Below are 23,998 nucleotides of genomic sequence, written 5' to 3'. Positions count from 1 at the left end.
TGTGTGTGTGTGAGAAAGGGAGAGAGACAAAACAGAAGCGCTTGTGTAATCTGCCTAATCACGGGTTATAAAGCCACTTTCACTAATTTCCAACATCAGCAAAGGCTCTCTCTCTCTCTCTTTTTCTCTCTCTCTCTCTCTCTCTCTCTCTTTCTCTCTCTCTCTCTCTCTCTCTCTCTCTCTCTCTTTCTCTCTCTCTCTCTCTCAGCCTGTTTTCTTCTTCAGAGGGCGTAAAACACCCCAGAGAGTAAGACACACACACACACACACACACACACACACACGCACACGCACACAAACACATGACAGATGTTCCAAAATACCACAGTAACAACAGCGCAGATGCAGGCTGGGAAAAGCCCCGGAGTGATCTTCAGACACGGGAAACGTAATTTATAGATGTTTTCTGGAGGAAGAAGTGCCAAAGAGAAGGTGACGCTCTTCCTCGTTTTTAAAGCTTTACTCCCCCGACATCTCCACCTCCTCCTTCTCCTCCTCCTCCCCTCTAAACTTATGTCTCTCTAAAGTCCAGTCTGACAGGGTTTGCGTATGTTTGTCTGAATGGGAGGAAGGAAAATAGAGCAGTTGGGAATTTTGCCTGGAGAGGAAAGCAGACTGAGTGAGTGAGGGAGGGAGGAGCGAGAAGAGGAAGAGAGGTAACAGGTGAGAGGAGGAGAGAGAGGAGAGAGAGTGAGTGAGAGAGAGGGGAGTGGCTGAGGAAGAGATGGGAGGAGGATGACACAGGAGAGGGAATCCAATACAAACCTCACACCTTTCATGCTGGAACGCCGGGACAAAGAGGACAAAGGGCCGGAGACGAGGCGAGTCAAATGGCGTTACTCACACACACACGCACACAGAGACTTGTCACATTTACTCACACAGAAAGTATATCTAAACACTCACATGTACACACAGACACACACACACACATGCCCCATTTTCCCTGTCTCACTAAAACGGATTGCAAATAAAGAGGCAGCCAGTTTATACACACACACACGTGCAAACACAACCTGGACTTGGACCTGCAGCTGTAGAGCAACGAGACAAAATACAAACACACACACACACACACACACACTAATGTATTGCTTCAGAGTAGGTTTCATTCAGATCTGTGTTGATAAGAAAAGTTTCCGCCCCTTCCTGCTTCCAACAACTTCTGCTTTAACCCTCTTGCTCTGTGTGTGTGTGTGTGTGTGCTTGTGTGTGTGTGTGTGTGTGTGTGTGTGTGTGTGTGTGTGTGTGTGTGTGTGTGTGTGTGTGCGTGCTTCTTCACACCCTCTCACCGCAGATCTCCAACGATCTAGATCTAGAAACGATTAGATGTCATTTGATGTTTGTGTACTCACCTGCAAACATACACACACTCACACACACACACACACACACACACACACACACACACACACACACACACACACACACACACACACACACCTCCCGCGCACGCTGGTTCCAGGAGGTCCCTGGAAGCAGCCAAACTGTCAGAGCCTGTTGCTCACACATGCTCGGGGTCAGCTCGGCTCTCTCTTCAGCTCCTGCCAAGGGAGGAGGAGGAGAAGTGAGGCGGCTGGAATGAACAGCTCCACTCACGCTGAAACACACACACACACACACACACACAGCGAGCAAGAGACAGAGGGAGGAAGAGAGAGAGAGAGAGAGAGACTTGGACCAGCCTTCTCTGTGCTTACCTCTCGCCTCTGCCTGGCCGTGTGTGAGAGTGGAGGCAGCCCACAAGTGATGCCTCACACACACACACCGGAGCGCTGACTCACGTTGTGCTTTCTTGTTTGTTTTTTTCTAGACTCTTCCTCTCTCCTCTCTCCCTCTCCCTCTCTCTGTGTGTAACGATGAGGAGAGATCGTGTCTTCTTGGCGGCGACCCTCACAGTCCTCTTCTCCGCTGACCTCTACTTCGTCCTCCTGCCAAAGCTGTGGAGCAGAGGGCTTGGACGGGAGCCGGAGCTCTACTGCTCCTGCGGCCTGGACAACATCACCCTCCCCAACCGGACCTCCGGGACACCCCTGGTCACCGCCGCGCTTCACCCTGTGGAAGATGAAGACGAGCAGGGGTCCAAACTGCAGAGGCTCTTCGCTCACCCGCTCTACAACATCCAGACTCCTGTGCTGGAGCTGTGGGAGCTCCTGCTGCAGGAGGAGCAGCTGATGGACTACTACAAGAAGAAGGTGTCACGCTGGGGAAGGTCAGTACAACCTGCCGGGCAACGCAGAGACAAATAAGGATCAAATGAAATAAAATGACATTTATTTATGTTTCTAAAGAATCGATTGTTTGAGGAGGAAAACTTAAAAAAATTTGAGAAAATATTTTAAATGCATGTTAGGTTCTCACAGGTTTACTTTATTATAAAAAGTGCAAAGAAATCTGCTACGTAGAACAAATATTGTGATTAGTATTTTTGGGGAAAAAGTTGAAGTATTCTGTCGTTCTTCATCCTTTAGTCTTGATCACTCTTACACACTCATTTGTTAGACCTAATCTGTCATTTACAAGCTTGTCAGAGATGCTTATCAAGTCAAATGTAATCAGAGATAAAGTCTAAGTATCAATCAAACACGTCTGACTGCAGATTTACACACTTTTTGCAAAGAGAAGTATGGCTTCATATTTAATGAAACTGGCTGTGAAACACGTGTTGAGGCTTGACTGTGATCAAAGTGCAGGGTCGCTGACATTACAGCTGAGAGCGCCAGCCCCACCACACACACACACACACACACACACACACACACACACACACACACACACACACACACACACACACACACGCACATTCATAGGTTTCTTCACACACGCCCACAGACATCAGGACGTGGGGGAGCGCTCCCAAATGTTTGCTCTGAGGCGTTCGGAGTCATTTTCATAAAGCCAATAAACGCTGTGTGAAGCGTGCGTCATAAACGTTTAATGTGGAGCAGGAGAGCTCACAAACATGTCATTCTGAGCGCGAGCGTCTGGAAGGCTCTGCTAAAAGGTAAACAGGGACTTAAAGCGGCTCTTACTCCTCTTAATCTGCGGGAGCCGTCGCTGACTTGGCGTGTGAGTCCGTCTGTCTCTCCTGACTCGGTGCACTCCCACTGAGAGATACAGAGTTTGGGCTCTCACGCTGGAAAATAAGAAGAAATATGAGCAATGGATCCCTCTCTCTCTCTCTCCCTCTCTCTGTCCGCTCTGTCTCTCTCTCGGCTGCATTATAAATGTGCACGTAAAAACAATGCTCACCCTGAAGGCTTGTTTTTCAGTCTTGCAACATCTTGCAACCGGCCAACAAAAGCACAACAGGGGCGTCAGAGCTTCTTCTGTCAAACATCAGGCTCAGTTTAGAAAGTTCAACACTGCTTCTCTTATCCACCTGCATGTGTGTGTGTGTGAGTGTGTGTGCATGTTGTTATCCACTGTCTTTACTGGCGTGATGACTGATGGCTTGGCAGGAGAAGTGAAGAACAGAAACATACAGTATTTATATCTCTCCGCTCTGTTATCTGAGCGTTGCGTCCGGCCTGTGATGGAGTTTGTTTGTGTACGGAGATGACCGATCTGCTCGGCCTGGTCAGCCCAGAGCCGTGCGGTGTCCCACTTGCCACAGGCTTATTTGTTTATGGTCTCCGCTTATTCTTGCACAAGCTGTAAGTATAGAGGAGAGGACAGGAGAGGAGAGGAGAGGAGAGGAGAGGAGAAGAGAGAGGAGGACTAATGAGTGTTGCTTTAGATTTCATTAGCGTATTTATATTTAGGCAGGAATTTCAGGCTATTTGTGGAAGGAAACATGGAAGAACTGAAACAAGACAAGACAAGGAGGGAGGAAAGGGTCAAAACAGTGAAAGAAAGGTGGGAGGGACGACTTAAAGTGACACTCATTCCGTTAAATAGACTCTTGTGGATTCCCTGGCCGACAGATCTGAGATCTGAATGTCAGATATCTCCAGAATGCTGCAACTGACAAAAGGAAACAATGTTAGTGACCTAGTATGAATGAAAACCAGGTAATGTTGCATCTGTATCACTTTAATTAAAGAGGAAGAAGCAGCTTCAGCCATCATGTCATGGCTTATTGAAGTCACACAGCGTTCATGTTCTGCTCTGCTCCTAACCCTGCAGGACCATGAAGTACTACAGCAAGGCAGCGGCTGCCACCAACGTCACTGTGATCCAACATGAGGCAACCTTTGACCCCTCTGCCAGCTGGCTCACCTTCCACAAGGGCATCAACCGCTACGCTCTGTACTCCCGGGATGGCCCCATGGTCCTAAAGCTCCTGCAGGACATGAAGAATATGACCCTCATTAATGCAGGTGATGGATGGATGAAGGGATGAGGGACACATGTATGATGGACAGAGGTATGATGTCCATATGTTCTAACTGTGTGTGTGTGTGTGTGTGTGTGTGTGTGTGTGTGTGTGCTACAGATTACACTCAGGATGAGAAGGCCCTGAGAGGAGAGTGTGACTGCACTGAAGGTATGTGATGATGTCCCTGACGTCTCCTCTGTCTCTGTCTCCGTCTCTGTCTCCATGTTGCCTCTGTTCTTATCTCTTGTCGTCTCGTCTCTTCTCTGCTCTCGTGCTGTGCGGCTCGTGTTTTATGTTCCGCGTCTGTGTGACTGGAGCCTTTGTCTCTGGGTGTGTGTGTGTGTGTGTTCTGTCAGACACAAACACACTGCTGTCTTTGTGATAGGGAGGAATTTGTTTTCATTTGGCTCCGATATCACATATTAACATGTTTAAAATCTGTGTGTGTGTGTGTGTGTAGACAAACTCACAAGCAAACCGCACCCATGACATCACACAATGTTCAAAGATCCATTATATGCCGATAAAGGCAATCAATGCTCATCAAACATCACAATGTCACTGAAATCTATTGTCAATCGAGCTGCAGACAAATAATCAGAATGATTGTGAATGTGGCCATCATGCAGATCTCTGCCAGGGCCAAACTCTGCTCCAAACAATCAGTCACATTCTAAGACTACACCGACCTACATAAAGCGTAAGGAGCCGCAGTAATAACGCTGCTTCATTGCTTCATTTGTCTTAAGAAAAAAAAGTTATTCAGATCTGAAACAGGGTCCACTTTATGAGAGTTATGGGATTAATATGCCTGATTTATGATTATTAAAGTCTAGATCAGGACAGATGTGAAGCTGCTTGGGATTCTAGGACGTGACACAGCTTTATACCTCATATGTAAAGAATCCAGATCTTCAAAATAACAAACAAACAAAGCAAACCAGGTCCTCTACTATCAGCTTGTTGGAGGTATCATTCTCTCTCTCTCTGTTATATTCTGAGCACAATATACTGTATCCATCCGACCACACAAACACAGCAAAGTGCCAAGAAGAAAAGCAACAAAACTGCACAAGACTTTCTCATTATTTCAGCCAAACATACATGGGCGGGCGTGTGTGTGTGTGTGTGTGTGTGTGTGTGTGTGTCTGCCAGCTCACTCCCCTTTGATTTACTCCCCAAAAGCCGTCACCATGCCAAAGCCTCTGTACGATTGTAAACTATTAATACGCTGGAATTCCATAGAGCGCAGCAGGGGTGGCGTGTGTGTGGTGAGTCTGGCCTACTGCTGTGACATAACACACAGCCAGACAGAGAGGAAGGAACGCGGGCGGCTGAGAGAGCAAAGCCCAAGCTGTGACCAACCCCTAATTACTTTATCGCTGGGAACAGGCAGATCTGGAGAAAATGTTCCACAGCTCCCCAGAGCAGCCGGAGGAGCATCAGATGAAAACTCACAAAACCTGTTCAGTCACCTGGCGCCTTGTTTGCTTTGTCGTTGGGCAGGTTTGTGTTCGGCTGCTGTTTGCTTCCAGACTCCTGCAGCTGACAGAGCAAACGTGGGAGGAGATGTCTGCTCACAACACAAACATGAGGCAAACAAACTTTCACAATGATGCAAACTTCTCTATTCCTCTCTCTCTCTCCCCCTTCTCTTTCTCTCTCTCTTTCTCCCCCCCCCCGCCCCCCTCTCTCTAATCTACAGTGGTGAAGCCCAGCGGACACAATCTGAAACTGGCTCTGAAGATGAGCAACATGGGCAAAGCCATGTTCAAGCCCATGAGGTGAGGCCCCGAGTTCTGGGTGCTGATCCAACACACTCCAGAGAGCTTCAGACAATATAAAACACACAAACAAACAAACAAACACACACACACACACACACACACACACACACACACACACACACACACACACAGTAAAGGAAAGTAGAGTGTGTGTATAGTGTTTGCTATAGAGCCTCTGTTGATACTGTAGCAAACTGATTACTACGGCCTGATTTTGTGTGTGTGTGTGTGTGTGTGTGTGTGTGTGTGTGTGTGTGTGTGTGTGTGTGTCAGGCAGCAGAGGGACCAAGAGACTCCAGAGAATGTCTTCTACTTTGTGGACTTGCAGAGACACAACGCAGAGATCGCTGCCTTTCACCTGGACAGGTACACACAGACACACAGACAGACAGACAGACAGACAGACAGACAGACAGACACACACACACACACACACACACACACACACACACACACACACACACACACACACACACACACACACACACACACACACACACACACACACGGCAGCTGGCCTCTGAGGGATTGCGACGCCTGGTTTTCCCTGCTCAGCGTTTCAAACTGCTCATCTGAGTGAGACGGTGTCATTAAGGAGCTGCACACACACACACACACACACACACACACACACACACAGACACACAGACACACACACCACGATAAGTCATCACTCCACCGCAGCAGACAGACGCCAGGAGAGCCACGTCAACAAATCACTCAAATGATATTGATCAAAGTCTTATCTGCTCAAATCCACGCTCATAGTCTGGATCTGGATCAGTAACAGACCATCCAATCGGGTCTGAGTCAGGCTGGGGTTAGTGTGTCTGTTCATGTGTGTGTGTGTCTGTTCATGTGTGTGTGTGTCATTATGGCCCATAATCAGCAGTTGTGGAATGCAGACGATTGAAGAAGCAGCAATTCAGCCGCACGTGCTGATTATTGTCTGATTACTGTTATTCTGACTGAAATATGAAGTGTCTGAGAGTGTGTGTGTGGGGCGGGGAGGTGGGGGTCGGGGTCGAAGCTGCCGGCACTGTAAATGATTTAAGACCGAGTGGAGGCCATGAAGATGAAGGTTAAGATCATTCTCAGAGGAGTGTGTGTGTTTATAAGTGTGGAGGTGTGAATTGAACTGATAAAGTGTGTGTGTGTGTGTGTGTTTGTGTGTGTACCTGTTTGTTATCAGGATACTGGACTTCCGGAGGGTCCCGCCGGTGGCTGGCAGGCGGGTGAACGTCACCAGAGAAATCCTCCACATCACGCTCAACGAAGACCTGCGCAGCGTCTTCTTCGTCTCCCCTGGTAACAGCTTCTCATGACATGTCAAGACCTTTAATTTTACAAAAACTTATATGTTCTTATAACTTTACACCAGCTCTGTTTGTGTTGGGCCTTGTTGCTCTGCTTCCCCCTTACAGCCAACAACACCTGCTTCTTTGCCAAGTGCCTGTACATGTGTAAGACTGAATATGCTGTGTGTGGGGGTCCTGACCTGCTGGAGGGCTCGCTGGCTGCTTACCTGCCCGGCCTCAGCATCGCGCCCAGGGTCTCCATCCAAAACCCCTGGTCAAGATCCTACGACTTCACCAAAAAGGAAGCGTAAGAGCTCAGCCTGTCATAAAGGAAGGATAGGATTAGATTTCTTATACTCAGACCTGGAGGAGGTGCTGCTGTTTGTTAGCTCACAGATTCAGATTCTGACTAAAAGTAAACACACCTTACCTTGTTGCTGCTTGTTGTCTGGTCGCCTAATCATGTCATCATCAAAGGGAGCGACTGAGGGGAATCGTGGGAAATGTAGGAGAATTGAATGAGTAATTTTTGATGGAATCAGCCCTGCTTTCTTCTTCTTCTGTCTGTTTTGAAGGTGGGAAGTGAATCAGTCGTACTGTGAGAGACTGAGGATGATTCATCCCTACAGCTCAGGCAACAGACTCCTCAACATCATCGACATGTCCATCTTTGACTTCCTAACAGGTATCATCTCCTCTTATCATGTCCCCACACGTCCTCTCGTCTCCAGAAAGTCTCTTTACCTGGAATGTCTCTCTGTTCCAGGTAACATGGACAGACACCACTATGAGATCTTCACCAAGTTTGGCGATGAAGGATTCCTCCTCCACTTGGACAACGCCAGAGGGTGAGGAAACCAAACGGTCACAAACGTTTGCTTATTGTGATGATGTAATGATGATACGTGCTGCTGATGGTGTGATGTCACATCCTGCCCTCAGGTTTGGGAAGCACTCCCAAGACGAGATGTCCATCCTGACCCCGCTGACTCAGTGCTGCATGTGAGTTATGATGTCATCAGGGCAGTGAGGGTCAGCCTGGTCCTTTCTGTTTCTGCCATCGTCAATCACCAAATCAATCAAGCGATCAATCAAATGTGATCCGTGCTTTTTGAGACATTATTTATGTCATATCTGCAAACATTGTTCTTGTAACTCTCCCTCCCTCTCCTCCCTCAGGATCAAGCGTTCCACACTGTTGCGTCTGAAGCTCCTGGCTCAGCCTAAGTTCAGACTCAGCGACGTGATGAGGGAGTCTCTGCAGGGAGACGCTCTGTGGCCCATCCTGACTGAGCCCCACCTGTCAGCGCTGGACCGCAGGCTGCTGAAGGTCCTCCGAGCGGTCGGCCACTGCATCCGGAGGCTGGGCAACGACGAAGTAATCACCGGGGACTTCATCGCCTCCGCAGATCACAATCAAGCAATGGAACACTACTTCAGCACAGAGGGGTCAAAGGTCAGGTAACAGAGGAGGACAGAGACACTTTAGGGATCCCTTATGTGCTGCAGAAGACTTCAAATTGAAGCTCTCATCTTCGGGGAACACAAGATTTAGACGGAGCAGATTTAAGGTGTCGGGCCATAGATGGAGGAGACGGGAAAGTCGTCTGGGAGAGGAACTGGGAATCTCAGTGTGGAGGTTCAGGATGGACATCAGAGGGATTTGAAGCCTCGGTTTGGATACCAATCGCACATGTGACTGAATCACGTCTGATCTTTGTCCTCTTCCTCCTCTCATGGTGATGGATTCTGTTTCAGTGTTTGAATAAACCATGAGCACGTAGAGAACATGAGGGCGACTCCAGGTTCATGCTGGATTCACATCGTCACTTCTGGTTACTCATCAACCGCAAACTGTCAACATGTGAGCAAATCACTGAATTTATGAAAACACACAGAAACCCCTGTGTGTGTGTGTGTGTGTGTGTGTGTGTGTGTGTGTGTGTGTGTGTGTGTGTGTGTGTGTGTGTGTGTGTGTTTTCAACTGCTCTTTACAGCGCGAGTCCATCTTAATTGTGGGTAATTGGCCACAACAACCGAATTTCCATCAATTCCAGATGTTTGGAATCCCTGACAAGATTTCCGAGTACCACTGGTGGCACACATGGTGGCACAGATTAAGGTTGGAAGTTCTGTTTCTAAGCGTCTAATGGGAGCAACAACATTTAACATGAGGCACTGGAAACCTGATCTGGACTCAATAATAATCAATAATCAGTTATGATGATTGTTTGTGACTTCAGGTGCAATTTTTGTGTCCATGTGATGTTAAAAGTGGAAATAAAGTGATCTGTGTGGTGACAATGACGGTGGAATTACAGTGGTGTGTGTCTGTGTGTGTGTCTGCCCAGGGAAAAGTGCTGCCTCTGATTAAACACCCTTCAACAATGCTCCACCTCGTTTTCCAGACATCTAATCCTCTTCTGTCTCATCAGAGCCTTTAAATGCTTTTACATCACCCAGAACAGGCTGAGACACACACACTGGTTACCCTAAACCCATCATCTCACTCCGCCCTAACAAGTCTGCAGCCAGCCAAACACGCGGCCATGACAAACCTCTAAGATGCATTTCATGAGCGTGACTGAGCTTCGCCCTCTGTTAACCTTTTTGTTCTTGCGCTACAAACTTAATACGCTCCAGATTTGTGTGTGTGTGTGTGTGTGTGATGCAAAGCGAAACACACAACCACAGCTATTTTTAAGAGATCCCACGCTTACCCAGTCCAGATGCATGAAGGTTAGGAGGCCGACAAGCTTCATTTTATAACGTGTCAGCAGGTACAAAGTGTCTGATCCTCCAACCGGCTCATTGTTAAAGACAAACACTTCCTGTAATTAGTATTAATTACACAAAAGCTGAACTCTCAATGATCAGCACATGGGATAACAAGCTGTTTAACATCATAACAACCTTAAAGGGAAGAAAGAGTGACAAAGCACATATTTATTACTTATAAAACATTTAAATATTAAGATTATGCAGGAAAAAAGTGAGTTAGATGTTTATGTGCATGAATTAATGTGGAAATCAGGCTTTTCTCTACTTGAAGCATGTCTCCCCCTTGTGGACAAATACCATATTACACTTAAATGCCTCTGCACCTGAGTCCAGGGAGGTTCCAGTAATATTATAGATCTATATTAAGGAGCATAAACTACGCTGCAACACGACAAAAACTCGGACAAACCAATTATTTTTGACTTTTTATTGCTTAAACTGCCATCTGGAACAATCTATACCAAAAGGATAAACGTGTTTGCACATACAGGAGGTCAAACTGAATACAGGGTAGAATAGAAAAACAATGGTCCTCTGATCGCCTGCAGCTCTGTGCTGAAGGCCTAACAAACTCACTGAAGGTCGGGCTAGCAGGAGTGACTGACGACTACTGAGAGCCCAGGTTAGGTCAGCTAAGGCAAACCGGGACGACTGCGGTGGCTAAGAATATTTGGACTCAAACAGATGACGACGCTGCTGCTGCTGCTGCTATTTACATGAAAACAATATGCTGAGGAAAACTGCGTCAAACCCCCCCGGACCCCTGCAGGCGTGGTTTCCCTGCAGATCGGGACAAACGGGACAAACGAATCCACAAGGAACTGCCAACAGGTAACGGCCAAGAGACGGAGAACCATTTAACAACTGGTGCCCATGAGCAAACATTCTCTTCTTCTCTGGCACCAAAGTGGGAGCCTTTTTGTAAATTCTTAAGAATGGAGACTGTAACAGAAAATGGAACGACAACAAAGCTTTCCAACACAGACGGCGGTTTACAGATCATTTCTCTGAGGCAGGAATGAAGCCTGGGAGTTAGTAAAGTTCTTTTTAAAAAAAGACAAGACTTATAATATTTGATGCCATCTAGATAATCATGAAGCAGTCAAAGCCGGGGAGGAACAAAACCAAATATCTGACAAAGCTCCTGCTTCTGCACACACACCCATGGGAGGGGAGAGGGGGTGGGTTATTAACACGCACACACACACGTGTCCATTCACACCGGATCACTGGAGGGCCTAACACATCGTGCCGAGTAAGCATAGAGAACAGATCACAAGCTACTCTGATGAAAAGACGCTCGGCTTTTTCGATAGGCAGAAGCAAAGACACACTTGAAATAAATATCCGCTCACTCTCTGCCGGCTAAACGCCTCTGGCCGCCGCTCTGTCAGCTCGCCTGTGACGCTCTAGACGCTGAAATACTTCACAATCCTCAATCGAGTCGATTTTTTTTTTCTTCACTTCAATAAACGTTGTAAATGTAAATGTACCCATCTGAGCCTACTTTTTAAAAACGTGTTACACAATACAGTTACATACTGTTTCGTCAGTTGACAGAAGAAGCATTTATTTACTTTGTGGCACTGGACACCTAAAATAGAATTTATGGAAAAATAAGTGTTTACAAAAGACAGATAAACAGATTTTTTAAAGATCAACATCACTCCAAACCATAGCCAAAACATTAGTTTATCTTTTAGTCAATGATGATAACATATCTAGAATCATTTGAACTATACTATGATAACATTTGATTACAAACCATAGCAGAAGAGTGACCAAGTTATTTGGTTTATACTGAAAAAGTCTGAATACTGAAATACACATAATACTTTATTTATTTATAGATTTTTTTCTTGTTATTTATATTTTTTTTAACTTTTTCCTCAGAGTAGTCAAGGCAGTTCTTGTATGGTTGTTCTACCAACTAGAGGACAACGAGGGTCGAAACTACTTCCTGTTTGGAGCTCCAAAAAACACACGCTCCGTCTCCACGGCGATGCATCTTTGCATTGTGACGGTATAATCAACATTTGGCACTAGCCTGGTCGCTGCACAAGAACAGAAAAACGTTGTACAGGCTCTCTCCGACTAAGCAAAACGGATTCTTCATCGACCGATCGAAAGGAAACCAAAAGGAACCGGCGGAGCCCAACCTGTGACCTATGAACCACCCCAGACGCCACCGTGCGCTTCCTGCCTCCTACGGTCGCTCCGTTCTGCTTTTAAACTGTCAATCTGATCGAGCTCGCCGACGCCTCCGAAGGAAACTCTGAAACAAGGAAGCAGCTCTCCTCCGTTCGCTCTACTGAACCGATCTAAGACGTAAGCCTGTGACAAATTCGCCGCGAGCGCCCAAAGTTTGATTGTCTCATCAGTCTGAGACCCTGAAGTCTTTTGGATCTCCTGACAATCCTGCTTTATCTTTAAGGTTGAGTCTAAAAAAGGAAAAGCATAACCAGCAAATACATATATAACATAGGTAACATATCATGTAACTGTGCCTACAAGGTAGCGTACAGCAGCTGGTACAAGCGCTGGTGAATGGCTAAAAAAGTCACAGCGTGGTGACCGAGGGAGGAACAACGGATTCAACCTGTGTCAAACAGAAACGGGGGCAAGCCAACGGAAAGGAGAAGAAGAAGAAGAAGAAGAAAGTGACGAAAAGCAAATTGCATTGGTGGACCCTGGGTCTAAAAGGAGGGAGGAGGGGGGCGTGTGGAGAGGGTGAGGGGTGGGCGGCAACGCCCCCTTCAGACGGAGAGCGAGACGAAGCTGTTGTACTGTTGGATGTTACGCTTGAGAATGTCCGAACAGGGACCCAGGACGCGCTCGAAGCGAGGCCGGTCCAGCTTCACGCACTTCAGGGGGCCGCGGGCGACCACGGTGGCGGCGCGGGGGCGGTTCATCAGCAGGGCGATCTCACCTGGGCGACACACACACACAAAGAATGAGCGTCGCACCACAAAGAATCTAGAATTGAGGGAAACAACATAAAGGTCTTCTTAAGGTGACTTACCAAAGTAGTCAGAAGGTCCTAACCTCCCAACCTCCACAAACTCCTCGTTCTCTGAGCGACGCTGCAACACAGCTGCAGAACCCTGACACACACACACACACTCGTCTTTAGTGTTTAACAAAGGCCAATGTTCATGATCACCAACACCACTAGAGGGCGTGTAGGCTCAGACAGGACTGCAGTCATCCATAAGGAACGTTCCAAGTCATTTACAGGCACATGACATGAAGACAGAGCTTCATTCAGCTTCTTGAGCTTTATACGTGATGTGTTATTCTTAGCTCCTTGACATCGTAACGTTAAAGCCTCAACTGTGGTGCTGGAATAGAAACGGCATGCCTGAGTGAGTGATTCTACCTCGAGGATGATGAAGAACTCATCTCCCGGCTCTCCCTGCACCACGATCTTCTGTCCGTCCTCAAACTGGACGGGCTCCAGGGCGTCGGCCACCGTCAGGCGCTCCCATTTATCAAGAGACTCTGAGCGGGACAAACACCAGACCGTTTAAGTTAACTAAGCATCTTATGGATATTCTTAAAGGGTTCTTTTTGGGGAATAACAGAGCAAATACAGAGCAGCAGCCATGCCTCCAAACACTCACCTAAGATGGAAACTTTCCTGAGGAATTCCTCGTACATCTTCCTCTTTCGCAAAGTGCTCCCCTGCAGAGGAAGACAGAGGAAGTCTTTCAGCAACATGGACGTCAACAGATTACGTAAAGATGTCAGAATGTAAGAAACAACATGTCCTCACCATGAGTATTCTCCTGTAGCTGTCTCTGTCGATGCCCCACAGCTTGACGTTGGTCTTGGCTCGCACCGTGGCCGCCCTCGGGGTGCCGTAGATCAGAGCCAGCTCGCCGAAGCTGCCCCCCTCCCCGATGCTGGTCACCCACTCGTTGTTCACGTACACCTGGCAGAAGCAGGGAGATTAGCACCGGCATATGGGAAGGCAGGCAGTTGTCCGGGTCACGGAGACGTTTCACTTCTCATCCGAGGACTAATCAGGAGCATCAACAACCCTGACTATGACACCACAAGGGGTTAAACCTGAGAATCCCCACCCTTCTCCGGGAGCTTAAGAAGCCTTTAGGATGAGAGGTGAAACATCTTCAAGTCTTTACTGGCAAGTCCAGCTGCCCAACGATCCACCGGGAACAAGACAAGTCAAACACGTTGAACGTCCAATAACAAAAGTCACCACCGGGGGGCGCCAGAGTCACATTTGACCACAATGTTGACGTGAAAGGAAATAGACTTAGCTTGGGGTTTAACGAAGAGGACGTGATCATGAATATGAGGTCAGACAGATCAACCAGAAACTACAAACAAGACCGAGGAGCGAAATCAAGGTACTCACATCCATCTCTCCCTGGTCAATGACGTAGAAGTTGTCGCCTTCGTCACCTGTGTGGAGTAAAATGTCTCAGTCAACACCACAACCAGGCTGTTCACTTCTATTAACCTAAACAGCAGCGTGCAGGAGTGTCACTCACCCTGCAGAATAACAGTTTCCCCGGCGATGTAGGTGACTGGAAACATTGCATCAAAAATGTCGCTGGAACAGAAGACAAGATTTTGATTGTTATCCACCGAGTTTAATGCACTTCATCATCTTTATCAAGACCTGTGGAAACAAACTTCCTGTAAGATGGTTACCTCCTCTCGTTGTCGTCCAGGTGTGAGAAGAGCACGTTCTTTTCAATCGCCTTGGCTAAGGCCGCCATCGTCTTGTAATCTTTCGGAATGACCTTGGAGTACAACAGACAGAAGACCATCTGGCTCATTTTCACTGAAGATGTTAGCAAAGTACGATCACAGTGAAGTGTTGCTCCACTCCGGGTTGACACTGAAGCTGCTGGTGTGTTTGTTGTGTGTCCCTCTACCTTTCTGACGTAAGAGGCTGCATCCTCTTCTGTGTAAACCTCTGCGCTGAAGGCTCCTCTCCGCCGGCGGCCCTTGACCACGGGGTTCATGGGTGGGGAGACCTCCTCATCCCGAGAGTCTGAGCGGGATGAGCTGTTCTTCTGCTGGTTCTGGATCTGCTTGGCCTCCTCCTGGGAGAGATGGGGAACGGAACGGGGTCAACAAACGTCAGTGCGTTCAACTCCAGGAGGGTTTATTTACACTGCAGATTTATGAGATAGTAAGAAAATAAGACAACTAAAATTATCGGCCAAAATGTTCCCTATATATGACCAGATGTATCTGCTGCTTGAGATGCAGAATACAAGCCGCACACACAACCATCACATGTTTGGCACGTTAATTGAAAACAAACGAAACAGGAAGTGGTTGAGAATGTTTGCTGTTAATCACTGTGACATCTTTGGTGCCGAGACCCGAACAATCTGATTTCACCAGAGATGTGCTGCTGTGTGTGAGTGAAGTCGAGGAAGTGTAACAGGCTGCAATGAGCCGCAGGCATGGAGGACCTGTGTGAGTCTTTGCTTTCAGTGTACAATCATCTGCTCTCTGCCCACCAAACAGGAAAGGCGTCCCGGTAGCACCCACCTTCTCCAGCCGCTCAAAGTATTCCCTGAGGAAGGCGATGGGCCGCTCTGGCCTGGAGGTGCACAGCTGTACGATGCAGTCCTTCAGCAGCTGTTGAATGTTGTGTTTCTGCACATACTGCTCACACTCTCTCAGGCTCCGCTCCTCCTCGCTGCTCGTACTTCCCGACGCCATGACGACAACTGCTAACCCCTGCTCTGTGACCTCTTAACCTCTGGACTGGAGAGGAAAGAAAGGAAAGGCGAGTGATTTTACAGAAAAGCGCGGTGGATTTGCATTTAGTCGATTCCACAGAGCGACACAGAGGAAGTGCTGTGAAATGGACACACACACACAAAGGAGAGGGAGTGAGAAAAATAGAGGCACAGTGAGAAAGCACAGAGAGACGGGGTGTTGTTTTGGCGTTATGCAGCCCGACCGCTTCGGAGCGGCAGGGGCAGAAACCGGTCACATGATGCCATCGCACATTTCTGACTAGACAACAAACCCAGACACGACCAGCATCTGGGTCTGTGTAGCCAAAACCGCTGAAGTGTGTAACCTGTCTGAATAAGGAGACAGAGACGGTGACTGCTGTGACTGTCAACACCCCGGGCCTCCATTAAACACACACTTAACCAAGAGCCAGTAAATCTCACACGCAGACAATTCATCTGATAACTGAGTAGTTAACTGACACTGACAAATTGAATAATTAATTAATTGTTTCGGATATTTATGTCCAAACTCCCAAACACTTGCTGGTTTCAGGTCCTTAAATGCGAGGCGGTGCTGATTTTTAATTTAATGTCACTGAAAATTCAAATAAAAATTATTGGCAACATTCTCACGTTTCATGCCTTACGCAATTAATCTAATCATTTAAAAGACAGATTGTTGATGTGGAATAATCACTATGACAAAGGGAAAATCCCAGCAGTGTGTAATTGCAACACACACACACACACACACACACACACACACACACACACACACACACACACACACACACACACACACACACACACACACACACACACACACACACACACACACACACCAGTCCAGCCTGCAGTTTGATGGGATTGAGATCAAATCTAATCAGCGGCGTTTCACTGCAGCTCACTAAACTTGTTCTGCTCGTCTTCGTCTGAACTTAACAGGAGACATTATTTAAGAGTTAACGTTTAAGACAGGACGTGAAGAAGTCTTAAATCTTTACACCCGCGTTGATAATTTTCAAAGTAAAATCCCTGGTTTTGGTGAAACTAGCACACTCTTCTTCTACGGCTCAATCTCTCACCAAACTGCAAATTAAATGAGAGAAAACACGGTAATGCACGCATGACCTTGCTAGACAACTGAAAATATAATACGATAGCTAAGTTTAAAAAATAACTACATGTGAAGGCCGTTTTTAGACACATTTTGTCGCTTTTACGGGCGAAAAAGCAGCGATAAAGCAAACGTCCTGTCTTTGTTACAGTGTTAGTGAGGAAGGCTTCACCAGCAGCCTACAGGCTGACACACCAGGCACACCGACACCGAAACTACACCTCCATTATGTAACATTGCCTTACAAACACCGCATGCACGTAGATATTAAGCTTTAAGGCGTCGGTTTGCCTGGTTTTTACGGCGGTTTACGCGTTTAAAGGCTGCGGTTTGGATCCTAGCTCGCTAGCTTCGTGCAAAGGCAAAGCTCTCGTCTAATGACGCCATCTTGAGCTCTATCATAAACAAACGCAAGACGGAGGAAACACATTTTACCCGTGCAGAGGTCATATGTTTGAAAAGGGGACGCGAACAGCTACTCACAAGGACCTGGGAATTCCTGCCGAGTCCTTCGATAGTGACTCGGGATGGTATATCGCTCTCAAACCGAACCGTTAGCAGATTTTCCTCGCTTCGATTTTTTTTTCTTCCCCGAGCCCTGGACCGCTGCCCCACCGGATACGGCTGTGAACCAATCAGCGCCCGGCAGTGACGTCAATCCTGCTCGCTCTGACATGTGAGCTCGTAACCCCTGGCAACCTTAAAGAGGCCCGCACGGAAACCCTGACGTCAATGCAATAATTGAGAGAAAAGAAATCGATTGATATCTGATTGAGGATCGGTCGGTGTTTCACAGCAGGAATATTCGCTGCTCGCTTCAAACATGAAGCTTCTTCGCTTATTTGCTCATTTCTTCTTCTTTTGAACAGTTTTCCCACATTATTTATACTAGAAATGTGTCGAAATATGCAAAGGTTCATCTGTATGGGTCATTTGTTTCCTGGGCTTCACTTCAGTCCATTTTATGATACAAGCATTAGAGTCTTACAACAACAATGTATCGTGGTCATACAGTGTCAATCCTGTGCATTAAGTAAATGAAGTGTAAGTATACGGCAAAAACGGCAAAGACTTAAAAAATAAGTGAATGGGTGTAAGACTGGTGAATTATTGTTATATGATAATGTGTGTTTGTGGACGATTTGTGTACAGGTTTGATAAAAACAATCTCATTTGAATTTAAGTCTTCGTAGATGTAACAAACTACCTTCTTGCATAGACTAGCAGTGCAAACAAAAAAGCTTCATACGCCTTTTAACCAATGAAATTATCAAAACATTTCCTCGTGATGAGACTGAAGGAAAACGTGACCAATCAACACAGCACAAAAACAAAGAGGCGGGGCTTATATAATGGACTTGTATGTCATCGAATCGAACAGGGGTTTTATACGGCTCGACCAATAGAAATGACGCAAAGGAGGGCCTGGCCGGCTCCTATTGGCCAATGGCGATGAATCTGCGGGTGACGTATCCACCCATCAGCTGTTTTTGTTTTGTTGTGTGAACGGTGGAAGTTAATAATATAATTAGAACAGTTTAGTCCGAGTAAAGCGAGACTCCTCTCCCGTGACCTGTTACCTTTGATCTTATCTCATGTTTGGACGTGAGAGATCTCTCTCGGGCACCATGTCTGGCGTCTGATTCCGCCCGGACGTTCCTCTCCCCGAAGAGTGCGAGCGTGGCGCTTTGGGTAGGGGAGCCGAGGAGGGGAGAAGCGGGTTCCGGCGGGGATCGACCCGAACCCAAGGCCTCCGACCTCGTCCAGCTAGACGGGACGAAAACCGGCGGTTCGGATGGAGACCCCGGACGCAGCTGACGGGCCGGCAGGGCACCGAGCCTTCATCTGTGCCTCGTTTAACCAGGACACCACGTAAGCGACCTGCGGGCCGGGCCAATCTTCTTGATGCACCTGACTGTTGCATAATTGTTTTTCGGTCGCAACAATATCCTTTTATGATACTCTGGGGATTTGCTGCTGTAGCAACAACGAGTGTGAAGCTGTGTGTGTGCTGGGAGCGTCGCTCCAGAGGCGAAAACACGCTGATGGATCATTAAAAAGTTCCACATTAGACGCACAACAGCTAAAAGTGAAGTAGGCCACTGTGTTAATCTGTAAAGCCTGATGAGTAAATGTAAATATACCTGCTGAGTAATGATACGCATCATTACCCAGAGGCGCCAACGAGCCTCAGCCCGCATTCCTCCATCCTGCTTATGCACTTCAGAATCGAAAGGAGGTTCAAAATCACTAAATCAATGAAAATGTTACTTATGTCTCAAAGTAAAAGTAAAGCAGGGAGGTAAACATTGATTTAACAACAGTTTAATTATGGAGACTACAAGATTAGAGCACACAAATATGCACTAATAATATTAAAAGCTGCATAAAATAGTAATAAAATGGAAATATTTAAAACAAATCAAATGATTCATGATTAATTGATTTAAAATGGGTAAATAAATAAACAAACCCCTTATAGCTGTAAGAGGCCTGTTTGGAGGATAATTACAGGCTAAGGAGCGACAGACAAACACATCTGAATTCTTCCGTTGCAAGTGTGGACAAACATCTCACCTGCAGGCGGTGACAGTAAAGTGTTCCAGGTGGCCACACAGTCATCTGGGCCTTCACTGCTCCTCTTTGCTCTGTTGACCTTCAACCATGATAAGATGGAGCGATTAACAGCTTTTAATCTAGTCTGAGCTCCGAGCCTGAGCGAGAGAGAGATGATGTCATCACAGCAGAGACAGTTGCATATATTATTTAGTTTGTAACATAATATTATAATCACAATTTCATCTGGTGTGTGTGTGTGTGTGTGTGTGTAGCTGTGTAAGTCTGACTTTATGTGTGTATGTGTCCATGTGTGTGTTGGAATATGATGCAATCACAACATAAATCCTTTGACAAATGTTGTTCAGGGTTCACAGCAATAACACAACATAGATGGATGGAACTAATTGTCTAACTGTGTGTGTGTGTGTGTGTGTGTGTGTGTGTGGGAAATAGTTCTCTGTCCGTGGGCACCAAGACTGGTTACCGCCTCTTCTCAGTCACTGCGGTGGACAAAATGGACTGCATCCATGAAGGAGGTAAGATGGCAACAAACTCTACTTCACCTTCTGTACTACAGAAAGCCAGCAGTCTAGATTACAGTGAGTAACAGAGGAGGAACGCCACGGAGTCGCATCCAAGCTGCAGAGTGATAGGCTAGGAGTCTAGACGGTATTATCTGAGCTTCACCTTGGGTATACAAAGTTTCCAGCAGCATAGACGGGTGACGGCGAGCTTGTTCTGCAGGATATAGTGGGTAAACAAAAGAAACATGACACAAGAGAGGGAGAGAGAGGGGGGGGAGGGGAGATGGAGTCAGTGTGAGAAGGAGAGAGCTGGAGGAGTGTTGATACGATGCTCTGACCCCCTGTCCGTGTCCCAGTGGAGTGTCCAGATGTCTACATCGTGGAGCGCCTCTTCTCCAGCAGTCTGGTGGTGGTGGTCAGTCTGTCCATGCCGCGGCGGATGAACGTCTACCACTTCAAGAAAGGCACAGAGATATGCAACTACAGCTACTCCAACAACATCCTCTCTGTGCGGCTCAACAGACAGGTGAGCATACGGATGCAGGCGGAGAGTTTACCTGGGGAATATCACGACACAAACTGAACTTTCCATACATTCCTGTGTCTCTGACCCTGCAGAGGCTGGTGGTGTGCCTGGAGGAGTCCGTCTACATTCACAATATCAAAGACATGAAACTGCTCAAGACCCTGCTCAACACGCCCACCAACCCCTCAGGTACGCTCCTGTTTACATCACATATTTACCTCCAATTGCCTTTCAAATCATCTAAATAAGGCCGTGTTGACAGCAGCAGGGTTTCTCTTCCTGCTTCCAGGTCTCTGCGCTCTGTCCGTCAACCACAGCAACTCCTACTTGGCGTACCCCGGCAACGCCACCATCGGGGAGATCATCGTCTACGACGCCAACAACCTGGTGAGAACTCCGCCTTAGCAACCGGCGTTACGGCTGAAGTCATCCACTCCGGAACTCACAGTCCGGATGTGTTGTCTCTTGTTTGTCTCTCAGAGCACGGTGACGCTGATCCAGGCCCATGACAGCCCCCTGGCAGCTCTCACCTTCAACGCCTCTGGCACCAAACTGGCCAGCGCCTCAGAGAAGGTGAGAATCAAATTCCCTATCCTCTCTATGTTCATTCTCTTGAACTCCTCCTTCTCTTTTCTTCATCCAATCCTCTTCTCCTCTTTAGGGCACTGTTATCAGAGTCTTCAGCGTTCCTGACGGACAGCGGTTGTTTGAATTTCGCAGAGGGATGAAGAGGTTTGCTATCAGATTCCTCCTGAAGAGAAACAAACATTCGGCAAAACTAAACCACAACATCCTAACTGTCATGTCCTTCTCTGCTTTGTGAATGTGTGTGTGTGTGTGTGTGTGTGTGTCAGATATGTCAGCATCAGCTCGTTGTCCTTCAGTGCAGATGCTCAGTTCCTTTGTGCCTCCAGCAACACTGAGACCGTCCATATCTTTAAGCTGGAGCAGCACAGCCCCAGGTGAACACACACACACACAAGGCCACTAATGAGGGATTGGTTCATTTTTCCTTATTATATTCTTTATTCTATCTATCAATTCATTGTTTAGTCTCAAAGCCGTCAGCTATGTGCCTGACACAAGTCTAGCGGCCACGTGAATGAGTTCAAAATGCTTCTTTTGTTTGAACGAGTGTGAACAAAGACAAAGGAGTGATTCACTAATCGATTGAGGGTCAAAGGTCATAGGAGAACACTTTCTGAGGCAGTGATGAACATATTTGTAAATAAGTTAATATCAAATCAGACTTACATCAGCCGTACGTATGGCCATCAAACGTGTGCTGGTCCTGATGCTTTGTCTGCTCCCAGTGGAGAGGAGGAGTCTCCCACTTGGTCCGCCTACGTGGGGAAGATGTTCACGGCGGCCAGCACCTACCTGCCCACCCAGGTGTCAGACATGATGCATCAGGACAGAGCCTTTGCCACCGTACGCCTCAACATGTTCGGCTTGAAGAACATCTGCGCCCTGGCCACGTAAGACAGAGAGCGACAGGGAAATGCGCTTAAAAATGTGTGTGTGTGTGTAGTCTTTGCCCATGTTTTCGTGTGTTCTTGTGCTCATCAGGATTCAGAAGCTCCCTCGCCTGCTGGTGGCGTCCTCAGATGGGTTCTTCTACATTTATAATGTGGACCCACAGGATGGAGGGGAGTGTGTCCTGGTGCAAAAACACAGGTGTGTGTGAGTGTGTGTGTTTCTCTTGTACATTAAAAGTAGACTCCTTGATTTTTCTTAACTTGTGTGTTTATGTTCGACAGGCTGTTTGACAGTGATGAAGACCTGGAGGAACAGAGTGAAGAGGACAAACTGGAGGATGGCGTCTCTCAGCCAGCCAGCCAATCCTACGCTGCCACCGTGGCTCTGTCCTCCACCCCGCCCTCCTCCACCACACTCATGGGTAAAGTATTTGACCTGATGATCGCCTGATTATTTCCGCCTCAATGCTCTGTAAGTGTGACACCTAAAATCCATTTCCTCCTCTGAGCGTCCCTTTGTTTCCTTGTTATCTGAGCTCTGAGCGAACAGAGTGGCTTTAAAATGCCTCGTTTACAGGAAAATATCAGGAATATTTAAAAATGATATGTCAGGCTCGATTAACAAAGGAGCTTTTTAGTTTAGTGCTTTAGAAGACAGATTTGTTTGCAGATTTGATTCATCTCTGTGCAAAAACGTGAGAGAACTTTCAACCCTAAAGACAAAACGTTCATACATATCTGTGCCTGATGTCAGTTGAAGCACTTTGGAGCACACTGAGGGAACACACACGTGGCTCAAACTAAGCTGCTCTCCACAGGATACTCTGAGGATGGCGGCGCTCAGAAGGGCGAGGTCATCCCAGAGCACGAGTTCGCCGAGGGTCCCGTCTGTCTGGACGACGAGAACGAGTTCCCTCCGGTCGGCAACCAGGGTAACTGACCGACACCAACCTCACCCCGGCACGCCCACGCAAACGGCCAGACTCAGTGTCAGCAGGGAGGACAGACAGACAGACAGATGAACAGACAGACAGACAGACAGACGTATCCCAGACACGCTGAGAACCTCATGGCACAACCACCTCCGTCCCTCCTCACTCGTACCACCCTGCTGGCCTGAAACGCTAACTTCCGGTCCTTTCTCGCCCCTGAAAAAGGACAGGAAGGTCAAAACAAAGTGAAACCTTTCTCTGGGTTCACACACCGTCCAAAGATTTCCCCATAGACATCAGTGTTAAACATACAATGACAAATGTCATCTTTCCTCTGTAAAACCTTCAAATCCTCTCCACACGACATTATCGCGTATTGTTTCGTTAGGGACCAGAGTCGGCCTGTGATTGGTCCAGCAGTTGTCCAGTCACAGTCCAGCTGCAGTCACCTGTATACGGGAGACGACAGGCGGGTTTGACCTGCAGCCAGTGGAGAGAAACCAGGGGCCACATTCATAAACCTGCCCTTAAAAGAGACGTCAAAGAAAAGAATCGGCTAAATTTGTTTAATTTGTGTCAAAACGTGACTTTTTCTGCAACACAAAGTTAAAACGGCAGCATGGAAGAAATATTTAGGCTTTTATTTATGGATTTGTGTTTTATTTACATTAGTAACAAAGCACAGTTTCAAGGTCCAAAGACATTTTCATGCCTTTTTGTTTAAAGGTAAAGAAATTATAATGATAAACGAAGCGATGACGCCACAAAGAAATTATTTAATGTAAGACAAAGCAGTTGTAGCACTCCTGAGAGCGTTGTGTGCGTCTGGGTCCTGGCGTCTGCTCATTTTTGTAGCAACAGTAAACACACATCGGTGTTATGATACATGTTAAAGTACTGGAACGACTGATCACTTCATGCAGCATCAGAGTGACATCAAGAG

At 47.1% G+C, this 23,998-nt stretch overlaps 3 protein-coding genes across 4 annotated transcripts; 2 read left to right on the top strand and 1 right to left on the bottom strand.

Moving 5' to 3' along the window:
* Nucleotides 1-1,452: 1,452 nt before the first annotated feature.
* Nucleotides 1,453-9,493, top strand: fam20a (FAM20A golgi associated secretory pathway pseudokinase). The gene is made up of 11 exons (XM_076151683.1): nt 1,453-2,212; nt 4,129-4,322; nt 4,439-4,489; nt 6,027-6,105; nt 6,382-6,474; nt 7,301-7,416; nt 7,533-7,713; nt 7,982-8,091; nt 8,173-8,254; nt 8,349-8,408; nt 8,586-9,493. The coding sequence occupies exons 1-11, from the start codon at nt 1,860-1,862 to the stop codon at nt 8,869-8,871; spliced, it is 1,605 nt and encodes a 534-aa protein (XP_076007798.1). The 5' UTR covers nt 1,453-1,859; the 3' UTR covers nt 8,872-9,493.
* Nucleotides 9,494-10,599: 1,106 nt separating this feature from the next.
* Nucleotides 10,600-20,055, bottom strand: LOC143001743 (cAMP-dependent protein kinase type I-alpha regulatory subunit). 2 transcript variants are annotated; one of them, XM_076151499.1, is made up of 11 exons: nt 19,614-20,055; nt 15,723-15,941; nt 15,095-15,265; nt 14,868-14,959; nt 14,705-14,766; nt 14,569-14,615; nt 13,963-14,121; nt 13,811-13,871; nt 13,567-13,688; nt 13,210-13,291; nt 10,600-13,116 (listed from the first exon to the last, which is right to left on the bottom strand). In XM_076151499.1, exons 2-11 carry the CDS (start codon nt 15,894-15,896, stop codon nt 12,944-12,946), a joined length of 1,143 nt encoding a protein of 380 aa, XP_076007614.1. In that variant the 5' UTR covers nt 15,897-15,941; nt 19,614-20,055; the 3' UTR covers nt 10,600-12,943. The 2 variants fall into 2 exon arrangements, with proteins under 2 accessions (XP_076007614.1, XP_076007613.1); XM_076151498.1 differs by lacking the exon at nt 19,614-20,055 and adding an exon at nt 17,520-17,673.
* Nucleotides 18,504-23,812, top strand: wipi1 (WD repeat domain, phosphoinositide interacting 1). The gene is made up of 12 exons (XM_076151495.1): nt 18,504-18,908; nt 20,049-20,131; nt 20,476-20,645; nt 20,738-20,834; nt 20,935-21,032; nt 21,126-21,218; nt 21,307-21,377; nt 21,500-21,607; nt 21,959-22,123; nt 22,215-22,322; nt 22,406-22,545; nt 22,942-23,812. The coding sequence occupies exons 1-12, from the start codon at nt 18,832-18,834 to the stop codon at nt 23,061-23,063; spliced, it is 1,332 nt and encodes a 443-aa protein (XP_076007610.1). The 5' UTR covers nt 18,504-18,831; the 3' UTR covers nt 23,064-23,812.
* The last annotated feature ends 186 nt before the right edge of the window (nt 23,813-23,998 follow it).

The sequence above is a fragment of the Genypterus blacodes genome, unplaced genomic scaffold, assembly GCF_046128005.1.
Source record: "Genypterus blacodes isolate CSIRO-AG114 ecotype Tasmania unplaced genomic scaffold, CSIRO-AGI_Gbla_v1 ptg000055l_1, whole genome shotgun sequence".
Lineage (NCBI taxonomy): Eukaryota > Metazoa > Chordata > Actinopteri > Ophidiiformes > Ophidiidae > Genypterus > Genypterus blacodes.
The sequence above is the reverse complement of the archived record's forward strand: the minus strand, read 5'-3'. Positions and strand labels throughout refer to the sequence as shown.